Below are 24,953 nucleotides of genomic sequence, written 5' to 3' on the forward strand. Positions count from 1 at the left end.
ATGAAAAAGCGATATGAGTTTATTAAATTCTTAAATTATAGATATTTTCATAGTAATTTCCACATATTCTTTATTCTATTTATATTATCTTGTACTCGTATCTAAACCGGGATGAATAGTTCGCATAAATATCCATGCAGCTTGGGCATTAATTAACTAGACAGTCTCCATTGGCTTTGACAAATATCTTCAAATGATTATGTCACATGCAAAGAAATAAATCTTCACCATTTTTTATTTTAATTTTTTTCTCTTTTTCACACATCCATTAAGAGCTGCCTACTAACTTGTGTGTGCCCTGTGACGAACGGCGTCTTTGAAACCAGTTATTCGGATTTTCAAAATTACAATTTCAGTGGGAAGTTACCAAACACTAAAGCAAAGTGAAGGGATGGTACAAGTAAGAGCACCACTATACTTTTGTCCCTTTGCTACTTATAACTTACATTTATTGAGTTCCTCTGATGCTCAAGTCCATATTTGTAGTTGATAATTGTGTGTTTTCGGTTGCAAGGTGGCTCCAGAGATTCATCTGTTAGAGGGAACGTAGTGGCATTGCAAATGCAGCCTGTGACTGGGAAGTGTTGAACACAACCTAGTGGAGAATTGACACCAATACAAATCTCGTTATTTCTTTATCGCATTGTTGTCAGGCATCACATTGTAAACCAAAACTATATAAAGTAAATACATTATGAATACAAAAATAGATTGTATACATTGCAATTATGAATGTTTGTTTTTGTGCCAAATATTAGACGAATTATTCAATGATGCCGTGATATTAATCTACTGGACTTTTAAAGACTAATTTTAATATTTTGTTTTTTCAAAGATTATATCGAAGGAATCCTTATCCTTTAATTAAATTGAAATTTTAGTCTATTCACATTTTGGTTAATAAAATTTTAAATGATTAATTGCAAAAAATTTAAATATTATATCTTAAAAAAATAAATATCAAAATAATCCGTCGAAAAAATTAAGTTTAGATTAGTTCCATTTTTATGTTATTCTTAGACTGGCATAAACCAAAATGTATCTTTTTTTAATCAGTTTTTCTAATGTATAAAATTTTATGAACAATAAATTTTGTTTAATTTTTTAACATGTCAACATTTTTTGATAATAAAATCTGATAATTTTTATAGCTTGAGATTCATCCAAATTGAAGGGTCCTATGTGTGTTCTCCCCAATTTGAAAGTAGTATTTGACGAATCACGTGTAATAACTGAACGTGAACCGACCATGCGAGAGTGGCACATTCATCCAATAGACTGAGTAGCCATAAAATCCGTTTATCTGATAACAAAACGCCACAAAGTCCAACACAAAACCCCCTCAATTCCCCCAACCCCTAACCCTGCTTCTGCATACCAAACCACACTCTTAGCTTCAATCAATAGCATATCCATATGCATATAGATGCAATAATTCCTCTCACACTTGTTCACGTTCCCCAGTAATAATCCTTTCACTCAAGTGTGGCTTCATTTTTCTGCGAATGTTCTCTACCAATGCACCAACATCCCTCTTCTTTCCCTCCAAACCTTCATCCTTCCGCTGCCGCGCCTCCGCCGGAGACCTCTCGCCGGGACCCTCCTTCTTCCCTCGCCTCTTCCAGTCCGCTGCCGCCGTCGCCGGAGGCCTCAGGATAGGCCAGGTCCTCGATGGAGGAGGAGCCGCCGGCGTGGAAGGTAGACGCGGCGGCGGGAACGAGGGGATAAGGGTGAAGAAATGGTCTCGGAATAGAGATAGCTACTTGGATAACGATGACGAGCCTCTTCCTCTTCCCATGACGTACCCTGATTCTAAACCCGTCTCTTCCGAGGAGATTGATAAGCGCCTCCAATGCGATCCCCAAGTTCAGGTTTTCCCCTCTTACCCAATACTTCGATTTATTTTTTTTTTAGAAGGATGCTTGTCTGGTGAGTTCACATTGAATAATTTACCTAGTTACAAAATAGATGTTTTGTTCTGTTATAGTTTCTGCTGTTATAATACTGGTAGTATAACTTTATTTGCTTTTTAACAGTGTTATAATGTTAGAGACGAATTTGTAAATGAGCGAATGTGTATTTAACCTTACAAAAACATGTTGACATGTTTCACATAATTGATAATTTTTTTTATTTTTGGTGCGTGCGTGCGTGTGGCTTGTAGGATTGTAAAGAGGTGGTGTATGAATGGACAGGGAAGTGCCGTAGTTGCCAAGGATCAGGACATGTGAGATATTATAACAAGAGAGGGAAAGGGGCTACCTGCAAATGCATTCCTTGCATGGGAATTGGTAATGGACTTTCCTTGAAGCAACATGACTTGGCTTTCTTTTGTTCTTTTCTATTCAATGGCTAAAGATCGTATGCATTAGGATTCATTGTGGCGAGGAGAACAAGCATGTTGGAGAAAAAGAGAGAGAGAGAGAGAGTACTCATGAGATTTCTTTTTGATGAACAAAAATTGAGTGTCATGGTGTGTGACCTTCAAATGTTATAGCTGCATATATATGTTTGTGCATGAGCCCACAAACATATATGTTACATTGTGACACTAATTTAGAGGACGAGTATTCTCCTGTGGGTCCATATTATCATGACAATGACTTATTTTGAGAATTTTCTCTTTATTCTTTTTTGTTTGTTTCTAATAAATTGGATCCATCTAACTCTGTCCACTACCCACAATGGCTGGAACCTTGTGCAATTGTTCACCTTACAGTGAGACAAGGTTTGGTACTTTAGTTGTTGTTGCGCTAATAATTCTCAAGCTGAAATTGTGTGTTTGCAGGTAGGGTTGTAGCTAAATTTGGCTTTGCTTATGTGCTATTTAGGTTCATTTTTTATGTGGAATGTTTAGGTTTAGGCATATCTGATTTACCCCTTGTACTGGGTAACTGCTGTTCTTTTAGCAAGGCACCAGAGAATTTTCAACTGTTAAGCATTCTTGATGTCTTTAAACTTAGGAACTCAGGTTCAAATTGATTTAAGTAACACCCATTATCTCTGTCTCCTATGTTTTGTTAGCTCCTTTACTATATTCTTGAATTCTAATCAGCTTGTTTTTTGGCTCCAAAGTTTGCTCAATTAGCTGCCTTAATTCATGGATAAATTTCATTTTTATGCATCAATTTTAGTTCCTGTTATCACAATTGCTTTTTTCTTTTGTTTGCAATCTATCATCTCTTTTTCCCCTTGGCCTTTTGTAAAAGATAGATGTACTATTGCACTTGCACTCATGGATATTTACTTTCAATGTTGAAAGTTGAAAATGTCTATGCATTGTTTATGTGCATAATATATATTTAAAAAAATATAATTTAAATTAAATATTTTTGTATAATAATATAATCTTATTTTGAGGCATATTTGCATATAAAAACTTGTGAGTTGTGAGTCTTGTGACTAAAAGCTGTCTTGATGTAATTGAATATCTGATGTTATGATCATCCTATAAAAGCAAACATGATAATTGTAATTATAATATAGTCAGGAATCTATTTGCTTGATTGTCATCCAGTCACAACTCATGAACTTCAATTTCTATCTATTTATAAAGGACGTGTTTCTGTATTATCAATTGTTGTGTGTGGAATAATTTTTCTGTAAATTTAGTTATCTACCATCTTAGCCATTTCAGCATAGAAGACAGTAGAATAGTGGTAGTAAAAACTTGAGAAGACAATATGGAAGTATTAAAAATATTAATGAGATTGTGTTTTTGTGAAGATTGGGATTGCCCCTAGGATCTCTGGCAGTACCTGTATGCTAATTTTAGAAGATTTGGCATCAGCAGAGATGTTAGAACTTAGAAGGCTTTGGCACTGTACCCAATCAGCAATTATTTGATGTATATGGTTGTAAAGAAATGGTAGAATATTTATTGGGCTTCAGTTTGAGTTTATTTCAGATCAACTGTTCACCTAGCATCTTTGTTGTGCTATACTTTTGGTGGTTATCGTCTTTTTTTTTCTTTTTTCCATGGTATAATTTGTATAATTTTATCTCATTTAAGTGTGTATTTGAAATATATTCCAGTGAACACGGTAAATTAGCCCATGGAGCATATTGCTGTTTCTGAATTTTTTGCATTCAAGGAACCATTATTTAATATATTGCGTGGCTATAGCCATGCCCCATTCATGTCACTTGATTTGTGACTTTGACAAGCTATTTTTCCCATAGTTATAAGTCCCTGATAACAATGCAGAGCTGCCGACACCAAAAAAATTCTAGCAGGATGACTGTCTCTGTTATACTGAAAATAATGGAAAAAGTATGTAATTTTCTCTAAACACATAAAAGTGCTAAAAAATCAAAGGTTACCCAACATTAATAACATGTTAAAAATCAAAACTCATAGTCTGGACACACAATCACCAACAATCTAAGGCATAATTAACAAGACAATAATAAGGAGTGAGCAAGAGTGTGAGACTGAGGTGCGTGTTGGGTGGTTGTAACTGAGATGATGGTTTGTTAACCATAGCAACCACAATGGCTGTGATTTGTCTGCTATTCACCGTTCAGGATGCTATTGCCTCTTGACAATGGTGCAACGCGGTGCTACTTCTGGCACAGCCAGGCCATGCAACACATTACATGGGAACCAGGATTCTCTCTCGTTTTGGCACAAACTGGATGGTTCAGTCAAGCAAAATTTTGCATTTTTGCTTAAGCAAATTTTTTTGGCTTAAGTGAAAATGCAAAATCAACGTGACAGGACGTCCAGTGAGAGAATCTGGGTCCCACTACATTGCTGTCACAATTATATTTTTCCATTTTATAAATTTAAAGTCTTAGATTATGTTAGGAAGTTTTCTATTCTACTAGTTAACCATTCTAATGTAGAATGTTATCACTTAAATTCCACTGAACCTTTTCCAGACTTCTCTAATGGTGAAAAAAACTATTGATTGATAGTGGGAGTGTGTAGATGACATTTCTTTTTTGCATGACTTTGGGATTATATGCAATATGAATTAAGATTCCTGTCTCATTGTCATGAAACGGGAAAAAAAAAAATCCTGGTTTTTGTTCCACCTAGCATCACAAAGAAAATTTTCACAGGATATGTGAACCGAATACCCATGCTTTTCTAGTTTCCTTTCGTCTGTATAGTAAGTTTGAATCCTTACTTTCTTTATCATTTATTGTGCATCCCACTCTTGTATTTTTTTATGCATCAGGAGTGTTTGCATATGCTACTTGGCATAGTTACTGAACTATACAAAGTGAATACTTCTGTACAGTCCTCTGCTGTTTAGAAGTTGCAGCTTCATGTACTTTTCTAAGATCTATCTGTTTCAATTGCTTTCTTACTATGATAAGTAAGCATGATGCCATTTTGGATGTTCCCTGTTTCCATTTGGTTTATCCTATGATGAAATGCGAGATGTGAGAGTGGTTGATGATTTAGAGGCCATGAAGTTGTATTTTAGATAGTAATTTATTTTGTACGTTGTATCCCTCCCTTCCCTGTTGTGGGTATAATTTTCATGTCAGGATACGTTCTTAGGTGCTTTGTACTATGAATATATACCAAATTAGCTATAAGAATAGAAAGCAAGAGATTTCTCTTGCTTTGGGGTCACCTTAGAATTGCTTTCTTATCAGTGGGTTATTTCTGTTATGTTTTTTTCGTTGGATGTAAAGTTTCTGCTTTGGTAGTAAACCTTTCTAAAGTGTCAGACAGAGTCAGCGGCCATGCATGACGTTTTCATCAAAAACATTCCTGAGTGGTCTTAATTCTTTGTTAACTTTGTGAAATTTCGTATGCTATTTTATTTTAACCAGCAACTGTTATTTTCAAGAATATCAAGTTGGAGTAATTTGCTGATGTCTGTTTTGCAGGATACGTGCAAAAGATAACAGCTCGCAAGGATATTGATGTAATGGAGGATTTGGATAATGGAAAACCACCATGATGGTTGATGGTCCCCCCTTCCTTGGGTCTTTTATTCTTCTTTTGTTCCCTTTCTCCACCGCGGGAATTTGTGCGCTATTCATCTTGATGAGTTATATTCTTCCATAATTGACCTTCAAAATATTCATGTATATGAACATTTTTACGATTAAAGACAGGTAAAGATTGTACCCACTGAAAGAAACGACTTGAAAAAAGTCCCTCCAAAGGAAAATAGGAGAACACACTTGCATCTTTTGGAAAGAATATATTCTTTTCCGTAAAATCTACTTATCTTTCGGCACACTATATTCTTTTCAATCCTGCATTACCCTTTTTAGCATCTTGGTTTTCGTATTGATGAGGAATTACTACTGATAGCCTAGGATTGGCATGTAAGATATCACCACCTTTTCCATTTCTCACCAATATAAAAAGACTAAGTTCTCCATTCAATTTTCATGTCAAGTGAAATCAGCTGCAGCACAAAATGTCAAGGACAAGTTTCCTTGATTTCCAATACAGCCTCTCAAAGAGGAAATACTTGAGGAAGCCATCTCGTCTGTTCTCCAGACAGAGCTCTGAGCCGAAAGGTGTTTTCATTCAGCCTAATGCTGATGAGATGAAGCAGGTGTTTGACAAATTTGATTCCAATAAAGATGGGAAAATTTCTCAACAGGAATACAAAGCCACCATGAATGCTTTAGGCATGGAGAATTCGGTTCATGAGGTGCCAAATATTTTCAAGGTGGTTGATTTGGATGGAGATGGATTCATCAATTTCAAAGAATTTATGGAGGCTCAGAACAAGGGTGGTGGGGTTAGGACAATGGATATACACAGTGCATTTCGGACATTTGATAAGAATGGTGATGGAAAAATAAGTGCAGAAGAAATTAAGGAAATGCTATGGAGGTTGGGAGAAAGGTGCAGCATCGAGGACTGCAAGAGAATGGTGAGAGCAGTGGACACTGATGGTGATGGCATGGTTGACGTAGACGAGTTCATGACCATGATGACACAATCCCTGAGACATGTTTGAATGCTTATATAACCGTGCTTAATTATATTTATATGCTTGATAAAGCTGGATTTTAGAAGGAAAATGGACAAAGCTAAAGCCTCCTCTCTCTGTCTATTCTCTTCCTTGTGAATTATATTGTTATTAATAATAAATAAACTTTCTCAGGTTTCAATTGCTACCTTATTTCCTCTTCAAAATTTGTCAAAAATCACGTACCAAGCGTCTTTCAGCCTTCGTTATGCCAAAAGGACGACGGATTTCCATCTCCCTAAAAGGAAAGTATTTCTTGTACGTTGAAAGTGAAACATCTTTTAGTGTGTCGTTTATTTTATAATATATTTTTTAGATGTGTAAATAAGAAGATAAAAAAGTAAGAAAGTAATGAAAATAAGTTCTATAATATTATTTTGGCTTATATATGTTTTTAATCCTTATATTTAAGTTAATTTTTTATTTTAGTTCCTTTAAACATTTTTTTTTATTTTAGTATCTATTATTTTATGAATTTTTTTGTTCTCTCTATTGCTAATTAAGTTCATTAAGATATCGTCAAATGTCAGTCTTTAATTAAAAATAATAATTTGGTAACATATAAGGATTTAAAAAATGGAGAGATTAAATAAAAAAATGATTAAATATAAAAACGAAACATATTTAGGTCTACTATTTTTTAATATTCAAATAACATCATTTCTCTATAAAAATATTAGCTGAATATAAAATCAACAAAATTTAATAAAAACCGGTGCACAATTATTACAAGTACACTATATGTGCACTGTCAAAACTGTTTTAGTTTTACTCTTACAAGAACTGCACTTTTTTTTTCTTTTTTCAATGGATAGATATGTGCCTACTCAACACAGGAGAATGAAGGTAAAGGGGGGATTAGTGTTGGCAACAGGATGGGTAGGGGACGGATTTACCCTTCCCCAAACCCGATAAGATGGGTTGGGTTGATTGGAAACACCTAAACCGTCTCAAAGATAATGAGATTAGTCATTAAACAACAAATATTGAATAATAAAAAATTAGAAATGATTAACACATTATTAATTATTAGTTAAAATTTATTTAAAATAATAGAAGTAAAAAAAGACTCACTAAATTAGAAATAAAAATGTTAAATTTAAAGTAAAATTCATATAATTTTTATATTCTTTTAATAAAATTTAATAAATAACTAAAAGTACGATAAAAAAAATAGTATATTAAAAAATATATTACTGGAATTTGTCGTAAAAAATTATTTTAATCTCAGTGTGCTTAAGGCTAAGCGACATTATTACACAAGTCCCGCAAAATCATTAAACCACCCGCTAACCAAATCATAGAACACGATAGGAAGTAAGTGAATTAGTAAAAGAATCTTAGGACCAAAATATACTTGATCATTTCTTGGTGTCTAATCATTCAAGGAATTTGTAAGACCCTCCCAGTAAAATCAATTGAGAAACCAATGGCAGAAACGAGTTATTCTATTAAAAAGGTTTAAAATGAAGGGATGGTTATAATTAACGATAAAAAAAAATGTTCAAAACGAAGTTATCTTCTATTAAGTTTGAGTATATTTAATGCTCTCCACCATGTGGAAAAACTCTTGACCTGTCATTTTTTTTCACAGGTAGAATAAGTTCCGTAACAGCTGTCATGTAATGCAACTAAGGAATGAATAGTACCTTAAACAAGTGTCTTAATATATAAGTATCGATCAATGGTTTCCTAAAATTACCAAAAAAACAACATTTTATTTCATAAAATTACCAAATGCCGCTTGTTGTAGCCTTGTTTTTAATATTAAAAAGATGACCGTGATTATATAATTTTAAAGGCTTTTTATTTAAATATTGCTTTTTAAAAAATAAATTATCAAATTATAGTTTTTCTAAAACTAATTTTCAATCTAAGGTGAAAGTCGTCACATGATAAAATTTTCGTGATTATTACTTACAAAACTTATTAATATTTTTTAAAAAGAATTAAGTATTGTCTCCAAAATTATGAAATAGTTTAAACCTTAATATGTGTTAAACTAGTAAAATTTTGCCATAAAGTTGATACAAGTAAGTGAAAGTGAATAAAGTCCATCAACAAAGCAAAACTTATAGGGTGATACACGATCTTTAAAGTTTCGGATAAAAGGGCGAAACTTGATGAGCATCACCAAAACTTTAGCGAAACTCTACAACTCTTGGACATTTAATTGTAGTTACATCTTTTTGTCTAAAAATTCTTTTCTATGTATGTGAGATAAAAATTCTTATTTGAAAAATTAGAAGAATTTTTGAAAGTCTACAATAAGATTAGTTCTATTTAAGCTTTTATAATATACTACTACTTCTATTTAATTTATGAGTGTGAAATTAGTTATTATTGTTATTATAATTTAAATATGTAAATAATATATTTATTTAGAAAATTATTATTATTTTGTTCAAATTTAAATTAAAAATGATTTGAATCAAATATTCTTTATATACAAATAAATTTATCATAAGTCAAGTCATATTATATTAACATTTTTAAGTTAAAAACTTGTATCTCTTACTTTTTTTTATACAAAAATAAGATTTAAAGAAACTTTTATTTGATATTAAAATGTAAAATATATATATATACATACAATATATACAAATTATTATTACATCTTAATTAAGAAAGTCATGTAATTTTAAACCTACAACAGTTAACAAATTATAAAATTAAAATAATAAACCAAAAATTAAATAATATTTATTCTGCACATATTATCAAACTAGAAAGTTTCACCACATTGAACATTAAGTTTTATTTTTACATAAGTAAAAAACTAAAATATTTTGTAAAAATTGTAAGAGGAGAAAAGCTAAGATTGTGGAAGGAGAGCATGGGGCTGAGAGAGAGAAGAGCACAAATTTTATTTTAGTTTAAATGAATCTAAATTTACTTAAATAAAGAGAGATTAGACAGTCTAGATCTAACTCTTCCACACGTGTGATCTCCCTGCCTGTCAATTTTATGGCAGAACTGCAGAAGTTGTGTACCTGACTTGTAACACTATCTCATCTAATTCTCACTTTTAGTGACAAAATTTATTATATATATAAAATCAGTTCTGCTAACATTCAATATTAGCAAAATGTTTGCCACCATGTGATTCACCTCAAGCTGAGAATTAGTTTGAAAAATAATAATTTAAAAATTTATTTTTAAAAAAGTAACATTTAAAATAAAAAAACAATTTTAAACGTTAAATGACATTTTTGTATTTTCCTGTAAAAAATGTAAAACTTATGTTAGACATTTTAGAAATAGAAAAGTATTTTGCATAAATTTGAAATTCATTGGACATTCTATTCTTTTTTCATATTATACTTTTCTAAAAATAAAAGTAAAAATATGTAATTTTAATCATTGACAAATTCATATACTCAAAATGGGCCAAAACTAGAATAGATGTATCTAGGAATTAGTCATTTCAATTTTCAAAATCAACACTAATTCAGTGTAGTATTTAACCAGCAACAGTGGCGGCTGTTTTAATAGTCTACCAGTTGTTTTAGATTAATTCCAAACTAGTGCTCAAAATCACATAACTAGGTACCATTTTTTCCCAATACACCGACTATAAAACGAAGAGTAAAGAGATGCTCCTAAACATCTTTTCAAAACCAAACTTCAAACTTGTTCAGCATATTAAGTAGCTGGAACCAAAAATAAATAAATATACAGAAACCATGTAAGAGCAAATTTGAATGTGACCACAAGTAATAGCAATGAGTAGAAGTAGAGAGAGAATTATGTGAATATCTGAACAAGAAGCAAATAAATTCTAAAACAGCGAATGCTACATAATTCATCTCCTATCTTAGTAGTATCGAAGCTCCGACTCACAACATTTGTTTTCCCGGAACACAAGAAAGGGCTACCGGGTACAAAATGATATATCCATGCTATTGTAGGATTTCAATTAATGATTCCTTCACCAGTAATCCCCACAAGAGCATTTTCCATCCTTGAAATGATGAAACCTTTTGTTATCTCTGACAATTAGTTCCCTGCCTACAATCCTGGACATGATTTTGATGGCATTGTGACAATCACCACAGACACGAAGGTTCTTGATGATTCTAAGCGGTGTTCTTGGAGGAGTACTAATAAGACCATAGGCAATTGCCAAGCGTTCACTGTGGTATAGCAAGGCTTGCTCCTTTGCTTCCTGATCAATGTCGTGAAGAACATATCTTGTATCAGGAACATAACCCGCTTCTTTCATCCCACTCAAGGCCTTCAACTTTTCATCATCCTTGTACAGAGTAGGATTCTTATACTCAATAATTCTGTTCCTGCCATCAAGCATGCTAATTGCAGAGTACTTCTTCGGAGGCGGCGTAGGGATCTTATTGGCAACAGCCTTTGATGGGTCAAGACTAATTATCAACTCTTCAGCATGGTCTTCAAGATCAACGTCTCCATGAATGCGAGCATAATGCTTCAGAGTCTCCCATACGGTTACTGTGTGCTCAAAGGGCAACCTAGCAACAAACTCCTCAGCTTCCTTGAGATATCCAGATTGTCCAAGAACATCCAAAAGGCCCATATAGTGCTCCACCCTAGGCTCGATTCCATACTTGCTTTTCATGGACTCAAAATGTAGGTAACCATCCTCCACAGCCTCTGCACTGGCACAAGCTGACAACACTGCTAGCAAAGTCTCTGAAGTGATTTCCAAACCAAGCTCATTCATTTGCTCAAACAACTGCAAGGCCTCATCTCCGTTGGTATTATTTGCATAGCCGCGGATCATCAAGTGCCAAGAATCCATATCCCTGTTGGCCATATGATCAAACACCCTACGTGCATCAGTCATGCTTTTACAATTCCCATACATCTCAATCACCTTGTTGTTCAACTTGAGATCACTCCTACAAGTAGATTGTAGAAAGTAATCATGAGCCTTTTTGGCATCCTCTAGGGATTTGGATTGGCCACACAAATCAAACAGAAGATCAAAGCAAATAGCATCAGCTTTGACCCCTTTGTCCATCAATTCAATTGCCTCTTTAGCTTTCCCCTCTTTGCACAGGCTAGTTAAATCAATGATTGAAGGGGGCGGTGAAGGAGGAGCTTGCCCTTGGACAGAAGCTTGATTGTTGAAATGGGTATTATTAGGGTTTTGAAATTGGTTAGGGTTTGGACGTTGTGGGGTAGGGAACCCCTGAGTACGAGGGTTCCACTGGTTTTGATTGAACGAAGGATTGGGGGTAGCGGGTGTGTGAAAGTTGGGATTTTGAGAAGTGGGGTGTCGAGGATTCCAGTGATTAGGGTTTGGCCCCTGCTCGGGAAATGAACGAGGGACATTGGGTTTATTATGGGGCTGTTGGTTGTGGTAAGGGAATTGATTGGAAGGAGGAGGGTTGTGGTGGGGGGTTTGTGGGTTGAAATGTTGAGGATGATGCTGTTGCCATTGGCCCTGAAATGGTGTGGGATCAGAGGGTGTTTGGTGTTGTTGGGAATGGGGAGGGAATCTCTGATAATCGTGTGGAATTGCAGAAGTACTTAGAGACTTTGTAGTCAGAGTTTGAGTGGCATTGATAACGTTTGTCCGAAGCTTGAAGGAGGAAGAGAGCATCGTCTTTCGTGCTCGTTGAATCGATTGCAACGTCGCCATTTCTGAGTGAAACACAGACAGGAAGGAGCAATTAGGGTCTAGAGAGGGAGGATTCTTTTTCTATTTATTTTTTATCATATTTTGTTTTGAAGACAACTTGGTTGGGCTGCTTTTTTATTTTTTGGTCATAGGCCATTTTTTTGTCTGGTTTACTTAGGGATATGGGCCTTTATTAGATGCAATTTTCTTTTTTCTTTTATTTTTTTGTACATCCATGCAATTATGTTTATTTTTAAATTAATCAATTTTATAAACATTATTTTGTATTAGTAATGAAATTTTTATTATGTTAAATAATGGTAAATTAAATATTTTTTACGTTTTAAACATTTATAGAAAAATAAAATAAAATAAAAAATAAATGTTCTTAAAAATGCAAAAAAAAGTGACATTATAAAAAAATTTCTTTAAAAGATTCAAATTTAAGATAATTTTAAAAATATTATCATTTAAAAATTAAAATTACATACACACAATTGAATCCTCAATAATTTAATATAAATTATATTTTTTATTGATTTGATCATTAAATTATAATTATATATTGTTTTAAATATATGTGTTAAATTTTGTCAAAATTAAATTAATATATGTAATAGAAATATTTCTATTTTCTTAGTTTTCCATATGTTTATTTTGAATTTGACTTGGGTCACACACAAGGATGTGATGGATAAGTTTACCACTAAAGATTTTTTACATACACAAATACTTGAATTCAAAACTTTGTTTAAGCAATATTGAATTACTTACCACTCGAACCAACCTCTATTAATAAATATTTATATTTTTATGTACTTAAAAAATATATACACTAATTTATGTAAATAAATAAGATATCAAATAATTTTAAATTAATTTTGAATTTTACAAATATTATTTATGTGATTAAAAGTTTTAATTTAAAAATTATTTTAAGATTAAATTATTCAATAAAAATTATTAAGTAGTATAAGAATAAATGTATCTTACTTAAGTTTAATCTAGAACATATAACCACACATACATAGTTAAAGATTAAAAATTTAACGGTGATATATCAACTTAAAAAAGTCAAATTATATATATAAACACAATAATTTTAATAGTTTTTATTATTAATTTTATGAATTTGAAACTTAATCCGATCTAAAAATATTTTTAAATTTGTCTCTAAAAATATTTTTAAATTTGTTTATTTAATAAAGTAAATAATACTTAACCAAGTTTAAATATCTTACAAATAATTGAACTGATGTTATCATTAAGCTTTTATTTATGATCTATATTCGTATATGTTATAGTTAAACATGGCGTTATCAAATTTTTAATTGATTCTATTCAACTTAGAGAATTGTTGGATTAATTGATTGTTGAACTTTTTGAGTTAATTAGCTCAATCCTACAATTTTGATAGGATAGGTTGCGGGATTTTGAAACTGTAAACTCTTTAAACGGACACTGCTTAACTTGTATTTTAGAATAAATTAAATAAAAATAGAGCTGAGATAAATATTTTAAAAATATATAATTAAAAAAAATAAAGAAATCAACTCAATATGTGCTGAATACATAGGACCCAAAAAACAAAATCAACATGGTCCTATTAGATATGTCCAAGGCTTCGACCTTTGAGGGAAAACAAATTTTTGAATTACAGAATGATAAAACTAAAATTTGAGACTGGAACTTGAATGGATGTCAAAGTAACTAACAAAGCCTGAAACACTGCAAATCATATTTGACTCAATTTTTCATTTCTTTTTTTAATAGCAAAAACACTCAAACTAAGCAACATATATACCAAATGAGTTCAAAGTTGAAACAGCATCAACAGTTCCCAGGGTAGCGAAAAAAGCTCCAAAAGTTTCATTTTTTCATCTTGTCATAGACTGTGAAATTACCGGAGCTAATGTAACTTCTTGCCTTCGTCTTTCCACGTTGGCGTCCCAGCCTATATTTTCAATTGATTGCCCAGCAAAAAGTTAGTTTCATGTCACTTTAGAGGAGTAAGGAGTGCTAAGAAATAACCAACTATAAAACTAACCACAGATGAAATTTTTGTTTCAATTGTCAACCTTTCGTATCGGTAGAATTGAATGTAGCTTGCTGCTTTTTATAATTATCATCTCTAAATATTATATGCAACCTCAACTTACAAGTGCTTTTTGGGTTAAAATATTTATAGGCCTCAATATATACCAGTTCCAAGAGGTTTATGAAAAGCAATGAATTAGTAAAGAAAGATCTAGAGCGTGAAAGATGACAAAGGTTTCATTATATCGAGACACCTAAAAATCAGCACAAAAAAAGTCAATCTATCAGGGGGGGGGAAATTTTAATTTTGTGCCTCTCCAATCTGATCAGAATGGAAGTGCAATATCTTAAGCATTTTTTGGTTTTATTCTCCAATTACAACTATAATTTCACTTTAATAACCCCAAGTTTTGTCCCAGTGAAAATTCATATAATAGATCGACCTTATTATAACACTAATTTTTAAACTGCACTTATAGGAAAAAATTCAAAAGCAATATTTAGCCAGCAAACCCATGTGATATCAGACAACTCACATCACTAAGATTCTCCCTCAATACATCAAAAACAGTTAGAAAAGAAATATGGAGATCAGAATAAAAAAAAATAGTTAAGATGGTAGAGACCCTTATGTTGATGAGTGACAATATATTGTCAATCACAAGTTGAAGAATCAGTGAAAGCATTTGAAGTAAGAAGGTATTACCTATGCTCAAGTCAAATCCACGGTTTTTAAGCTCTCTATACTCCTGACATAGAGCGCAAGTTTCACAGCAGAAATGAACTAAGCAATCCATACAAGGAGCCTCTGGCAAATCATATTGAACCCTTAGTTTGGACCTATAACTGCAAGAGTACAAGCATGCAAGCCCAGTAAAAGCTAGCAGTGTTCCATATATAGTTCCACAACAAGCGCAAGCTGTAGATATAAAAACAAACAGCAAAAGATATAACTATACAAGTATATAATATAACCATGATATATAACTCTATGCAGTGTTCAGAAACTTACTTGTAGTGCCTTTATCTACTATTTCTGCTATCAATCCAAACGTAACACAAGGGCAGAAACAAGTGACTAAGCCTTAAGAAAAATAATAATAACTATATATCAATTGCTTGACGTTATAGAGGAAAATGAATTCACATGATTTATGAGTTCTTACAATTTCCAGGATCATCAAGACAATGACAAAGACCAGTTGTCCATTGCTGTGTCATACGACCCCTCACACTGGTGCCGATGTATGGAGGAGCACCAGGTTGTGGTTGTGGAGTGCCATAATTTGGAAATGCCACCACTGGTTGAGCATAGGCAGGATAGTTGTTGTGAGTTGCATAGCTCTCATCATTTTCATTTACTGCAGGATACATTTTAGCTAGAATGATTGTTACTGTGATTTCCCTGTAGCCAACACAAACCTTTCCTTGTTTAGGGTATAAATAGGGCACTTCAGATTTTAACTACTAGATGGTTAGGGGATACCGTTGTCATTGTGATTATTTTAATAATCAGTTGTTGCGCAAGGAAAAGTACTAAAGTATTTGAATATTAGCATAAGTAATTGGTGTAGGAAAAACAAGGAAATTGTAGATTTTAGATAATTGCATTACCATGTTCCTTCTTAAGATTAAACAAGCTAGGAGATGTAACATGTCCTATGATGTTTCCTAGAAAATATTAGGAAGAGAAAACAATTTGTGATTACTTGACTTGGACACGGTCAGGGAACATCCCAATTTCCTATCATATGCATTCAGATTCATATCTTACTCCAGAATAATTTTTTATATGCAATGATGCAAGCTGAAAACCATGTCTCGGAAACCCGTAATCTGAATCCCACGGGTCAAAAATGGAAAATGGATTCCCTGAAGTCAAGAAAATGACCATAGGGGGTGCAATCGCATCTTCATCGTTGATTCTCTTTAATTATATTTTCTATTAATATTTTAATTTAAAAATATATATATAAACGGTTAAGATTGATGACTACAGTGAGTTCAGGAAAAAAAGACCGCAGAGAATTCGGGTCCCCAAAAATGGGTTGCCAGAGAGACAAGGATAATCGTGTTAAAATAAATATTAAGTAAAATTAATTAAATGAGGCAAGTAGCAGCTTTCACACGGAGTTATTAAACAACTTAATTAAATTTTATAATATCTGTTTAACAACCCAAGGTTTGTACTTTTATAATATTGTCTATGTTCAACATGTGTAGAAAAAAACAAATGCGACTCCACTGGGGATCGAACCCAGAATCTCTGGTTCCGTAGACCAGCGCCTTATCCATTGGGCCATGGAGTCATTTTTGTTGAGAGTGGGATTTGAACCCACGCCCTTTCGGACCAGAACCTTAATCTGGCGCCTTAGACCAACTCGGCCATCTCAACTTTATGCCTATTCTACCGAAAATAATATTTTTAATATATATTTTGTTGAATTTTTTTTTTTTCTGGTTGTAATTTCTTGCTTTGAAAAGTGGAAATATGCAAATAAACAAGTAATCATCTCCATGTTTATCATGAAAATTTTGGATATAAATTTAAGAAATTTTAGTTCCATCTTAATGTATGCATTAAGATCACCTTCTTTTTTTTTCTTTCTCTTTTGCTAATTTTAAAATATTAAATTAATATGTCATGACGTAGAATTGCTTGAATTTTTATATAAATTGTTGAAAGATTAAAAAAAATGATATAAAAATTAAATAACTTATGTTAAAATTAATTTATGGTTTTGCATTTTTTAGAAATATTCACATTTAATTTCTTTTAAAATTTAAAGAAATAAATTATTTTTAATTTATAAAGAAATATTATTTTTTATATTACTTTTTTCTATTAAATAAACTTATCTATCAACTCAGCCAAATTCGATCATAGCCGAAATTAAAAAAACAAGGTTCGAAGTCTGCAGCTATTTTAGCCCATAATAATGTTTGAACCAGACTTAATTTCGTAACATATTGAATCCTCAAACTGTTCCAAATTAAACAGCGCAAAATGAATCAAAGAAGAATCCACTCTTTTGTTCTTTAAAAGTTAATATTAATAAATGTAAATTACATTTTATATCTCCCGTAATTTGGGACACAAACACTTTGCTCCACTATACTATCAATTCCTTATCATTAATTTTTGGTTTTGTCATTTGTTCAATTCATTCTATACTGCTATCATGTGCCTATTTACTTTGCAAATCTGCTGTTTAAAATACTAAAATTTGATATTGTATGTAATATTGCATATAATTTTTTTATCTTATTTATTTTCTTTAAATATATCTAACTAAAAAATACATCGAAAAACACATGATAGGGACTACCCTTAAATGCCTTTTTGTGTTTTTTAAGCGTCTTTTTAAAATACATGCATATAAAAATAAAAAAAATAAATGAACAATAGAAAAAGGAATAATCAAGTATCGATTTTTAATATTTTAAATAATAAAATTATTTGCCTTGTAATTTTCAAACACAGCACTCTACCAAACAGGCAAATACCCAAACCAAAGGCATGAACTTTGAGGCGATTAAAGTAAAACATATCACTCCCATGAATGATGAATCTTTGTTCTTTTAGTAACTCTTACTCGACCCAACCACTGCAATCACAATGGGAAATTTATTATGGTTTCACCCTTTCCTATTGCAGCCAAAAATTGACCTCTAAATTGACCCCTTATAAATGACAAGCATCAAAGACGTAACGTTACAACATGCTAGAAAACTAATATTTTGACTTTGAGCATATGGAACCTCGCATACATTAGCAAGAACCTTAGCTGTCCCCTTTCCATAACTGTCTGGCACACTATTTTAACAATGCACCCAAGATTCATGGTTTTATTATCTAGGCAAAGTGTACAGCTTGGAATATTGTTCTTCATCTTTTCCTTCGATTTTTTCTGTCGATTCTTTTTCTTCGTATGCTTGACTATCAACGCCTATCTTTTTCCTCGCATTTTTTTGGCTACTTATCACATTTCACTCAAGGTTACTCTACGAATTCTTACGAAACTTTTGAGCAAAATATGTAGGGGCCACATGGGTATTATCCTTTGTTCAACCACTTGTGCAATTGGATAACGAGGTTTTTATTTAAATGAAATTGTTTCCCTTGTTCTCAAGTGCATATAGTTCCTCCAATCACACTCATTCTTGCAATATATTTTATGCCGTTCATCTTTTACCCATTTTTAGTCAATAATTTCATTAATATAGTGCCCTCTACGCAATTCTGAATGAAGTAACATTTCTAAAACTCCATACCTTCCCAAATCTTGCGTGAGCAATGTCTATTTTATCATTGAATTGTGGTCATTTTGGGTTTTAGGCATCTGAGCTTCATAAGCCAGCATGCCACCTAACTAGCTAGTGGGTGCTCATTCCATTCATTTTTGCAGAACTCTTCATTTTCAACTTCCATATTTACTACTTGATCATTAAAATTTTTAATAATAGTTTTACACCATCAACTTATTCATTTTCATCTATAATTAAGCCAGCATAAATATATCTTCATCATCAGACTCTTCAGTATCAAATTTAAACCTTAGCATATTTACGAAGTTCTATCTCCCACCATTCAACTCAACTTCACCCTCTCACAATCACTTTCTTCTCCATGCTCGTTTTCCTCTCTTAAGTTTACCTGGCTTAGTTAGAATACACACCACAACATCCATTGAGCCCCAGGACCTGTGTAACAAGTATGACGTTTCAGCATCATATTGTAGTGGTATAAACTCGCAATTAAGATTCCCACCTAGTAATATTATAATTGTTGTGATAACTACAAATTAATTAATCATAACCATTCCATATTATATAGACCTATCATAAAGCTATTGTTGGGATAACTCCACAGAGAGACAACCTCCAAATATAATAACTGCGTTAAATATATATTTTAGGGTTAAGTTCATGCAATAGTTGTCAGGTTGAGTTCATGTTTTGGGTTTAAGTTCATATAAACGTTGTCAATATCAACAAAAATTGAGTGAGTTTGAAGAGTGTGTGTGTCATTTTTTCTACCTGCTCCTTCAGTTTTCAGATCAAAGGATCATTGCTGTTCGACCGTTTTATATTTTGGTGTCAGTGTATGTGTCAATCTTATGGTTCAACCTTTTCCCTTTCTGTTTTCTTGCTTTCTTGGGTGAAACCGAGGATTGGATTTCTTCTTGTTCTTTTTTCTCCTCCTTTTTTTTTTTGTAATGAGTTGGGGCAAGAATGATCCAGATAATCGGCTAAGCATCCCCACCATCAATTAATTTGATTTCTTTTCTTTTGCTTGTTAGCTTAGTTATAGAGTAATTTAATACTACCTAGAGTTATTTTTATAAGAAATAAAAGATTAAATTATTAAGATTAAGAAAAGTAATTAAGTCAGTTATGTTTTTTATAAATATAAATTTTATTTAAAAAATAATCATAATATTAAATGATATAGTTAGTAATTTGTATATTTAATTATATTAATAAAAACATTAAAAAAATTAACAATTAATACATCTTCAATCTATCATTTATTTTTTATAATAAAAACTAAGAAAATACTCTATTTTTTTTTTTTAAAAAGACCAAAATAGTAACATGTAAATCATGGGCATTCAAGTGAAATATGTTAAGCAAAGTAGTCAGGAAATTGCCCTAACCACCTACTTTAAAGATGTCATTGGTAACCGAGGTTGATTATTCATTGAAGTTAATTAGTTGCCAAGGAAGTCATACGGATGAGTTAAGGGTTGTACATTTTCTCGCCAACCTAGTGGAGGCTATAAAGTGGTTATTATCTTCTTTAAAAATTGAGATTCGTATGTCTCGAGAAAATGGAACTTGATTCTCATAATCTCATCTTAGATTGAGCTTAATTGTAAAGCTATGGTCACTTGTGCTAGGGTTTCAACCACTGGAACATCCGTTCACACGACAATAATATTAACCCAGAAAAAAAAATAAAAAAACAGATCCCTACAGAGATCTAGAAAATGATGTACTTAAATTTGAGAAAGGATACCCAATGAGATGGGTTGAAACTGAACTACAAGTTTTACTGATGATTTTGCATCAAAACTTTGTCAAATGGCACTGTATAAGCATGCTAATGAGTTTTTTGGGTTCACATATCATTGGTTAAGTTTTGTCATTGTATGCTTGGTGTTATAGATTCGACCTTTGCTGTCAAGGCGTGTTTGTATTTAGTTTATGTGTGTGTGTTACTTGTACTGTTTATAAAAAAGTGTGTCGTATACGATACAGGTATCACTCTTTTATCTTTTATCAAACATGATCTGAGTTGGAGATGTTGTGTTTTTGTCAGGGTAGAATCAATTTTATATATATTTTCACTGCTTATTGTATAGACTAATCCAGCAATTAACCAATGGAAAACAACCATATTTCACAGAATTAAATAAAGTAATTAAAAGTTTATAACTCCTTTTAGTAGGATATTCCAGAGAGATGACCATGTTACGTTTTGAGCAAGATTCATGCATGCCACCCAAAAAATAAATTAGAGGGCCTCTCAACTGACATAGTAAAATTAGCCTCGAGCGTTGAGTGTGTATATGATATTAGATTAGAATAATAATGACTAAAAGCATCATTTATTGGATAACAAGAGACAAGTTTTGCTAACAGGATAGGAGACCATAAGGGGGACAAGCTCTCAGGCCTAACTTTACTCCGAGCAACCTATGTGGTGAATTTCATTAAATCTTCTGCTGCTAAGTGCTAACAACAATCTACGAAGTGGATGCGACCATTTGTCCTAAGCTCAATAGCCAAGTAATATATATAAAACTCCCAAGTCCACCCTGAGGATGGGGATTTCATGTGAAGGACACTTGAAAAGAAACACGTGAAGGTCAATAGTTCAATTGAAAGATTCTTTGGCATCATGAATTATTAGTCTTGCATTTCTTAATTCGTATATGTACTTTGTTTCCTTCTTGTGCTTGCAACTAGCCTTCCCAATTGACAAAAGAAGAGAAGAATATAGACATGCTATTTATAATAAATAATCTGACTAATCCCACATGGACTTCAATTACTGTGAGCATCTACTTTATTCACTTATTTTATTTATTTCCCCTCTTACTCGATCACCATTTAAAGAGATCAATATTTTAGGAAATGTTTTATTTTTTAAAATTATTTAAACATTATAACATTGCTTCAATATATATATATATATATATATATATATATATATATAATCTATCAAAATGGTATTTATATGAAAACGATAAATATTAATCCTTTTTACGCATCTCATCATTTTCATATACTCATTCAAGAACCAATGGGACACATGCTAGTATGTATATCTGAAGTTTGACAATTACTTGAACTAAATATTGAGCTTTCAAATCAACTGCACATGATATGTTATTCATGGCACTTGTTAAAGGCACTCATCAGCTTAATCAGTAAGTAATTACTCATTCATTCCACGTCAAACGCATAAACTAATAAGGGAAACTTTAGATTTTGAAGTTACTAATTAAATCAATGCTTTCTTCTCTTCTGGTCACAATAGTCAAAATCATCGGCAAGTAATGTCGTTACCCCTGTTGTCCAGCATCAGTTTTGTCTTAAATAAGATAAAGGGCAAACATCATTTTATAATCATTATGCTACAATTGGTCAATTATATATATCCTTTGGCAAAAGTGGACACTCATATTCACGGTGCGGAATTACATAGGCAATAGCTAAAGAGTAAAGATTTTAAAGTGAAGACCCACATTCCTAGCATAAAATGACAAATCTAAGTAACATGTTATGTCCACTAAATACACACACATAATAGAATCACCATCATTATATAAGGGCAAACATCTGCATGTGGAAACTAACCCTTCAAACTGAACCAACACAAGATATATATAATATAGTGTTTTGCCACATGAATGTCCATTCTTTATAAGCAGCAAATTGTGCAGTGTATGAGCTTCAACCATGGACCCAAGAATATCCTTCTCCAATGATTTTGTGGTGGCCCAACAAGCAATCAAGCATGAAAATATATACAGAGAAGCTCCTGCCTCTTCGGATTTCGAATTCTCAGTCAAGAGCTATTCTATGATATCAGCAGATGAGGTGTTCTGCCAAGGCATGCTTTTGCCTCTGAAGAGTGACTGCTCCAAGAAGGTGACTTTAAGGGATGAGTTGCTTGTTAATGATGACTATGAAGAGGACTTACCAAGATTACCAAAGAGTTCAAGCCGGTGGAAGGAGCGGTTAGGCCTCAAGAGGGGTTCATCTAAGAAAGATAAGAATAAGAGTGATGGGTTTGTTCAGAGAGTAGTTGCTGATGAAAAAGGGTCTAGTTTTGGACAAGGAGACATAACTATTAGCAAAGACAATATGGTAAGATGTGAACCTATATATCCATCTCTTCTAATTTTATTTTGTTTATTCACCTGAAGGTAGTATCATGTTTACCTAGCAACACACTCATGTAAATACATTCTTCAACACGCTTTGGTGACAAGTCAGTTTTTAAGAAAGTCAAATATCTCGTAAATTCATTTTTTTTAAATATTAAAATTTTTTAAACAATTGATAAATCACATAAAATGTGTTAAAATATGTGTTAACAGCATCCCTCTTACATTTATACATCCAATCTTAATGAGTCCTTTCTTATCGCAGGAACTGTATTATGAAGGTGGTGTAAGTTGTAGGGGCAAGTGAACTCCACAGGAGCAGCATTCACTTCTCAAGGAGGAGATGGTATTCTACTAATATCTAAAGGCATTAATTATTAGAATTTGGGCTGACTTTATTTTCAGTGAAGTTGAATTTAACCTAAGTTATGTTCCCCACCTTTGTAGTAGAAAGACAATACCTCGAGCATTTTGATCTTTGTACAAAAATTTGCAGTTGAAGGACTTCTATTAGTCAACGAATATTTCTGTGGGTAGTACATCCTGTAGTTGTGACTTTTGCTCGATATGTTGTGACTTGTTAGTTGCTATTTATCCCTCTAGGTTGTCAAGCATTTTTCCCCTTTTACTGCTTCTAAGCAAGTTCTCCAATATATTGTTGGCTTTAATATCATATCATGTGAGAAAGTTTCTTCCTGTGTTACGTTTGTCTTGAGGGAGGGGGATAAAGATATACGAGGAAATTAAAAGAAAAAGTAACATCGACTAAGTCTGAGTAATGTACTGAAAGAGCAAGCCAAGCTAGTTGAAGAGTTTATATTGTACAATATATATATATAAGTGCATTAATGTAATGAATAATAAAATTGAGAAGACAAATATACTGTGTTTAAGCTTTATGAGAACTGCGAGAAAATATATATAAACCTACTTTGAATAATTGAAGGTGGGGGACTATGGGGTAGATGGCCCAATACTTCTTCTACACTTGCAAACATTCTTTGAAGTCTCTACATGCTTAACACAATTGATGAAGCAAGACTCAATTGAAAAATCCAACAAAAAAGGAGAAAATTTTTGAAGTTCAAAGGGAGAAAGAGTGTGAATGAGGTAACAGGAGGAAGAGAAAGGAAAATATTTTTGTTGACCTTCAAAGGGAGAGAAAAACAAGTTGTGGAGGTGTAAATGAGAAAATAGAGAAAGAAGAAAATGAGGAAGAAGAAAAAAAGAAGTCAACAAAAAAATTTGCCAAAATATATTATGTTTCCATGGGAGTTCATAAGGAAAAAGAAGATAAATAGTGATTTTGCAATAAAGTTAACATTTTTTACAGAAAAAGACTTATTTAGAACACTTGTAAGTTAAGGAATCAAAATGAGAAAAAATAAGTTAGAAGAAGAAAACAAAACAAAATTAAAAGTTAGGGGACTAATCTATTAGTTTAACCTCTATATATCAACAACCCGTTGTCTCCCTCTTAAAAAAAATTATCATTTCTTTTCTAATATTTCTTTTTGTGTTTTTCTCCTCAATATATTTTGACAAATTCAACAATTGCTTCTCTAAGATATGCAGTAAATTTTTAAATTTTATAAACTTAAATCCATGTCATTACTAAAACACTATGACTTCGAAAAGGATATTGAGTTCTCTTTAGAAAATGAAGATATTTTAACGAGAGATTTAAAGAAATTCAGGCTTTTAAGTTAAAGAATGTTTTATTATATTTTTTAAAGAAAAAAAGAAATGTTTTATTAGAGTTTGAAAAGAGAATAGGTTTGGATGATGGATAAGAGAAAGAAAAAGAAAAGTGAGGAGAAAAACAAAGAATTTGTTGCCGGAGCTAAAAAAAAAAAGGTAAAACAATTTAAGAGATGTAGATGAAGGATAAAAGGAAGAAGAAAAAAGAGAGAAATAAGAAGAAAAAAAAAGCAAATAAAAAATTTGATAAATTATATT

General features: G+C 32.2%; 3 protein-coding genes, 2 non-coding genes and 1 pseudogene across 5 annotated transcripts; 2 read left to right on the forward strand and 4 right to left on the reverse strand.

The window, feature by feature from the left end:
* The first annotated feature begins 1,403 nt into the window (after positions 1-1,403).
* On the forward strand, positions 1,404-7,086 carry LOC113858505 (annotated as a pseudogene).
* Positions 7,087-10,225: 3,139 nt separating this feature from the next.
* Positions 10,226-12,643, reverse strand: LOC113858029 (pentatricopeptide repeat-containing protein At2g15690, mitochondrial). Its single transcript, XM_027490434.1, has one exon. The coding sequence runs from the start codon at positions 12,574-12,576 to the stop codon at positions 10,888-10,890; it is 1,689 nt and encodes a 562-aa protein (XP_027346235.1). The 5' UTR covers positions 12,577-12,643; the 3' UTR covers positions 10,226-10,887.
* Positions 12,644-14,432: 1,789 nt separating this feature from the next.
* Positions 14,433-15,966, reverse strand: LOC113859232 (protein PLANT CADMIUM RESISTANCE 7-like). The gene is made up of 4 exons (XM_027492045.1): positions 15,759-15,966; positions 15,605-15,676; positions 15,299-15,511; positions 14,433-14,509 (listed from the first exon to the last, which is right to left on the reverse strand). The coding sequence occupies exons 1-4, from the start codon at positions 15,964-15,966 to the stop codon at positions 14,433-14,435; spliced, it is 570 nt and encodes a 189-aa protein (XP_027347846.1).
* An 862-nt stretch (positions 15,967-16,828) lies between these two features.
* Positions 16,829-16,901, reverse strand: TRNAR-ACG. The gene has a single exon. It is a non-coding gene; the product is annotated as a tRNA-Arg (tRNA).
* Positions 16,902-16,906: 5 nt separating this feature from the next.
* Positions 16,907-16,987, reverse strand: TRNAL-AAG. Its single transcript has one exon. It is a non-coding gene; the product is annotated as a tRNA-Leu (tRNA).
* A 5,576-nt stretch (positions 16,988-22,563) lies between these two features.
* Positions 22,564-23,301, forward strand: LOC113859847. Its single transcript, XM_027492519.1, has 2 exons — positions 22,564-22,974; positions 23,260-23,301. The coding sequence occupies exons 1-2, from the start codon at positions 22,564-22,566 to the stop codon at positions 23,299-23,301; spliced, it is 453 nt and encodes a 150-aa protein (XP_027348320.1).
* Positions 23,302-24,953: the final 1,652 nt, after the last annotated feature.

Source organism: Abrus precatorius, unplaced genomic scaffold (genome assembly GCF_003935025.1).
Source record: "Abrus precatorius isolate BTA unplaced genomic scaffold, Abrus_2018 Scaffold2, whole genome shotgun sequence".
NCBI classification, from domain to species: Eukaryota; Viridiplantae; Streptophyta; class Magnoliopsida; order Fabales; family Fabaceae; genus Abrus; species Abrus precatorius.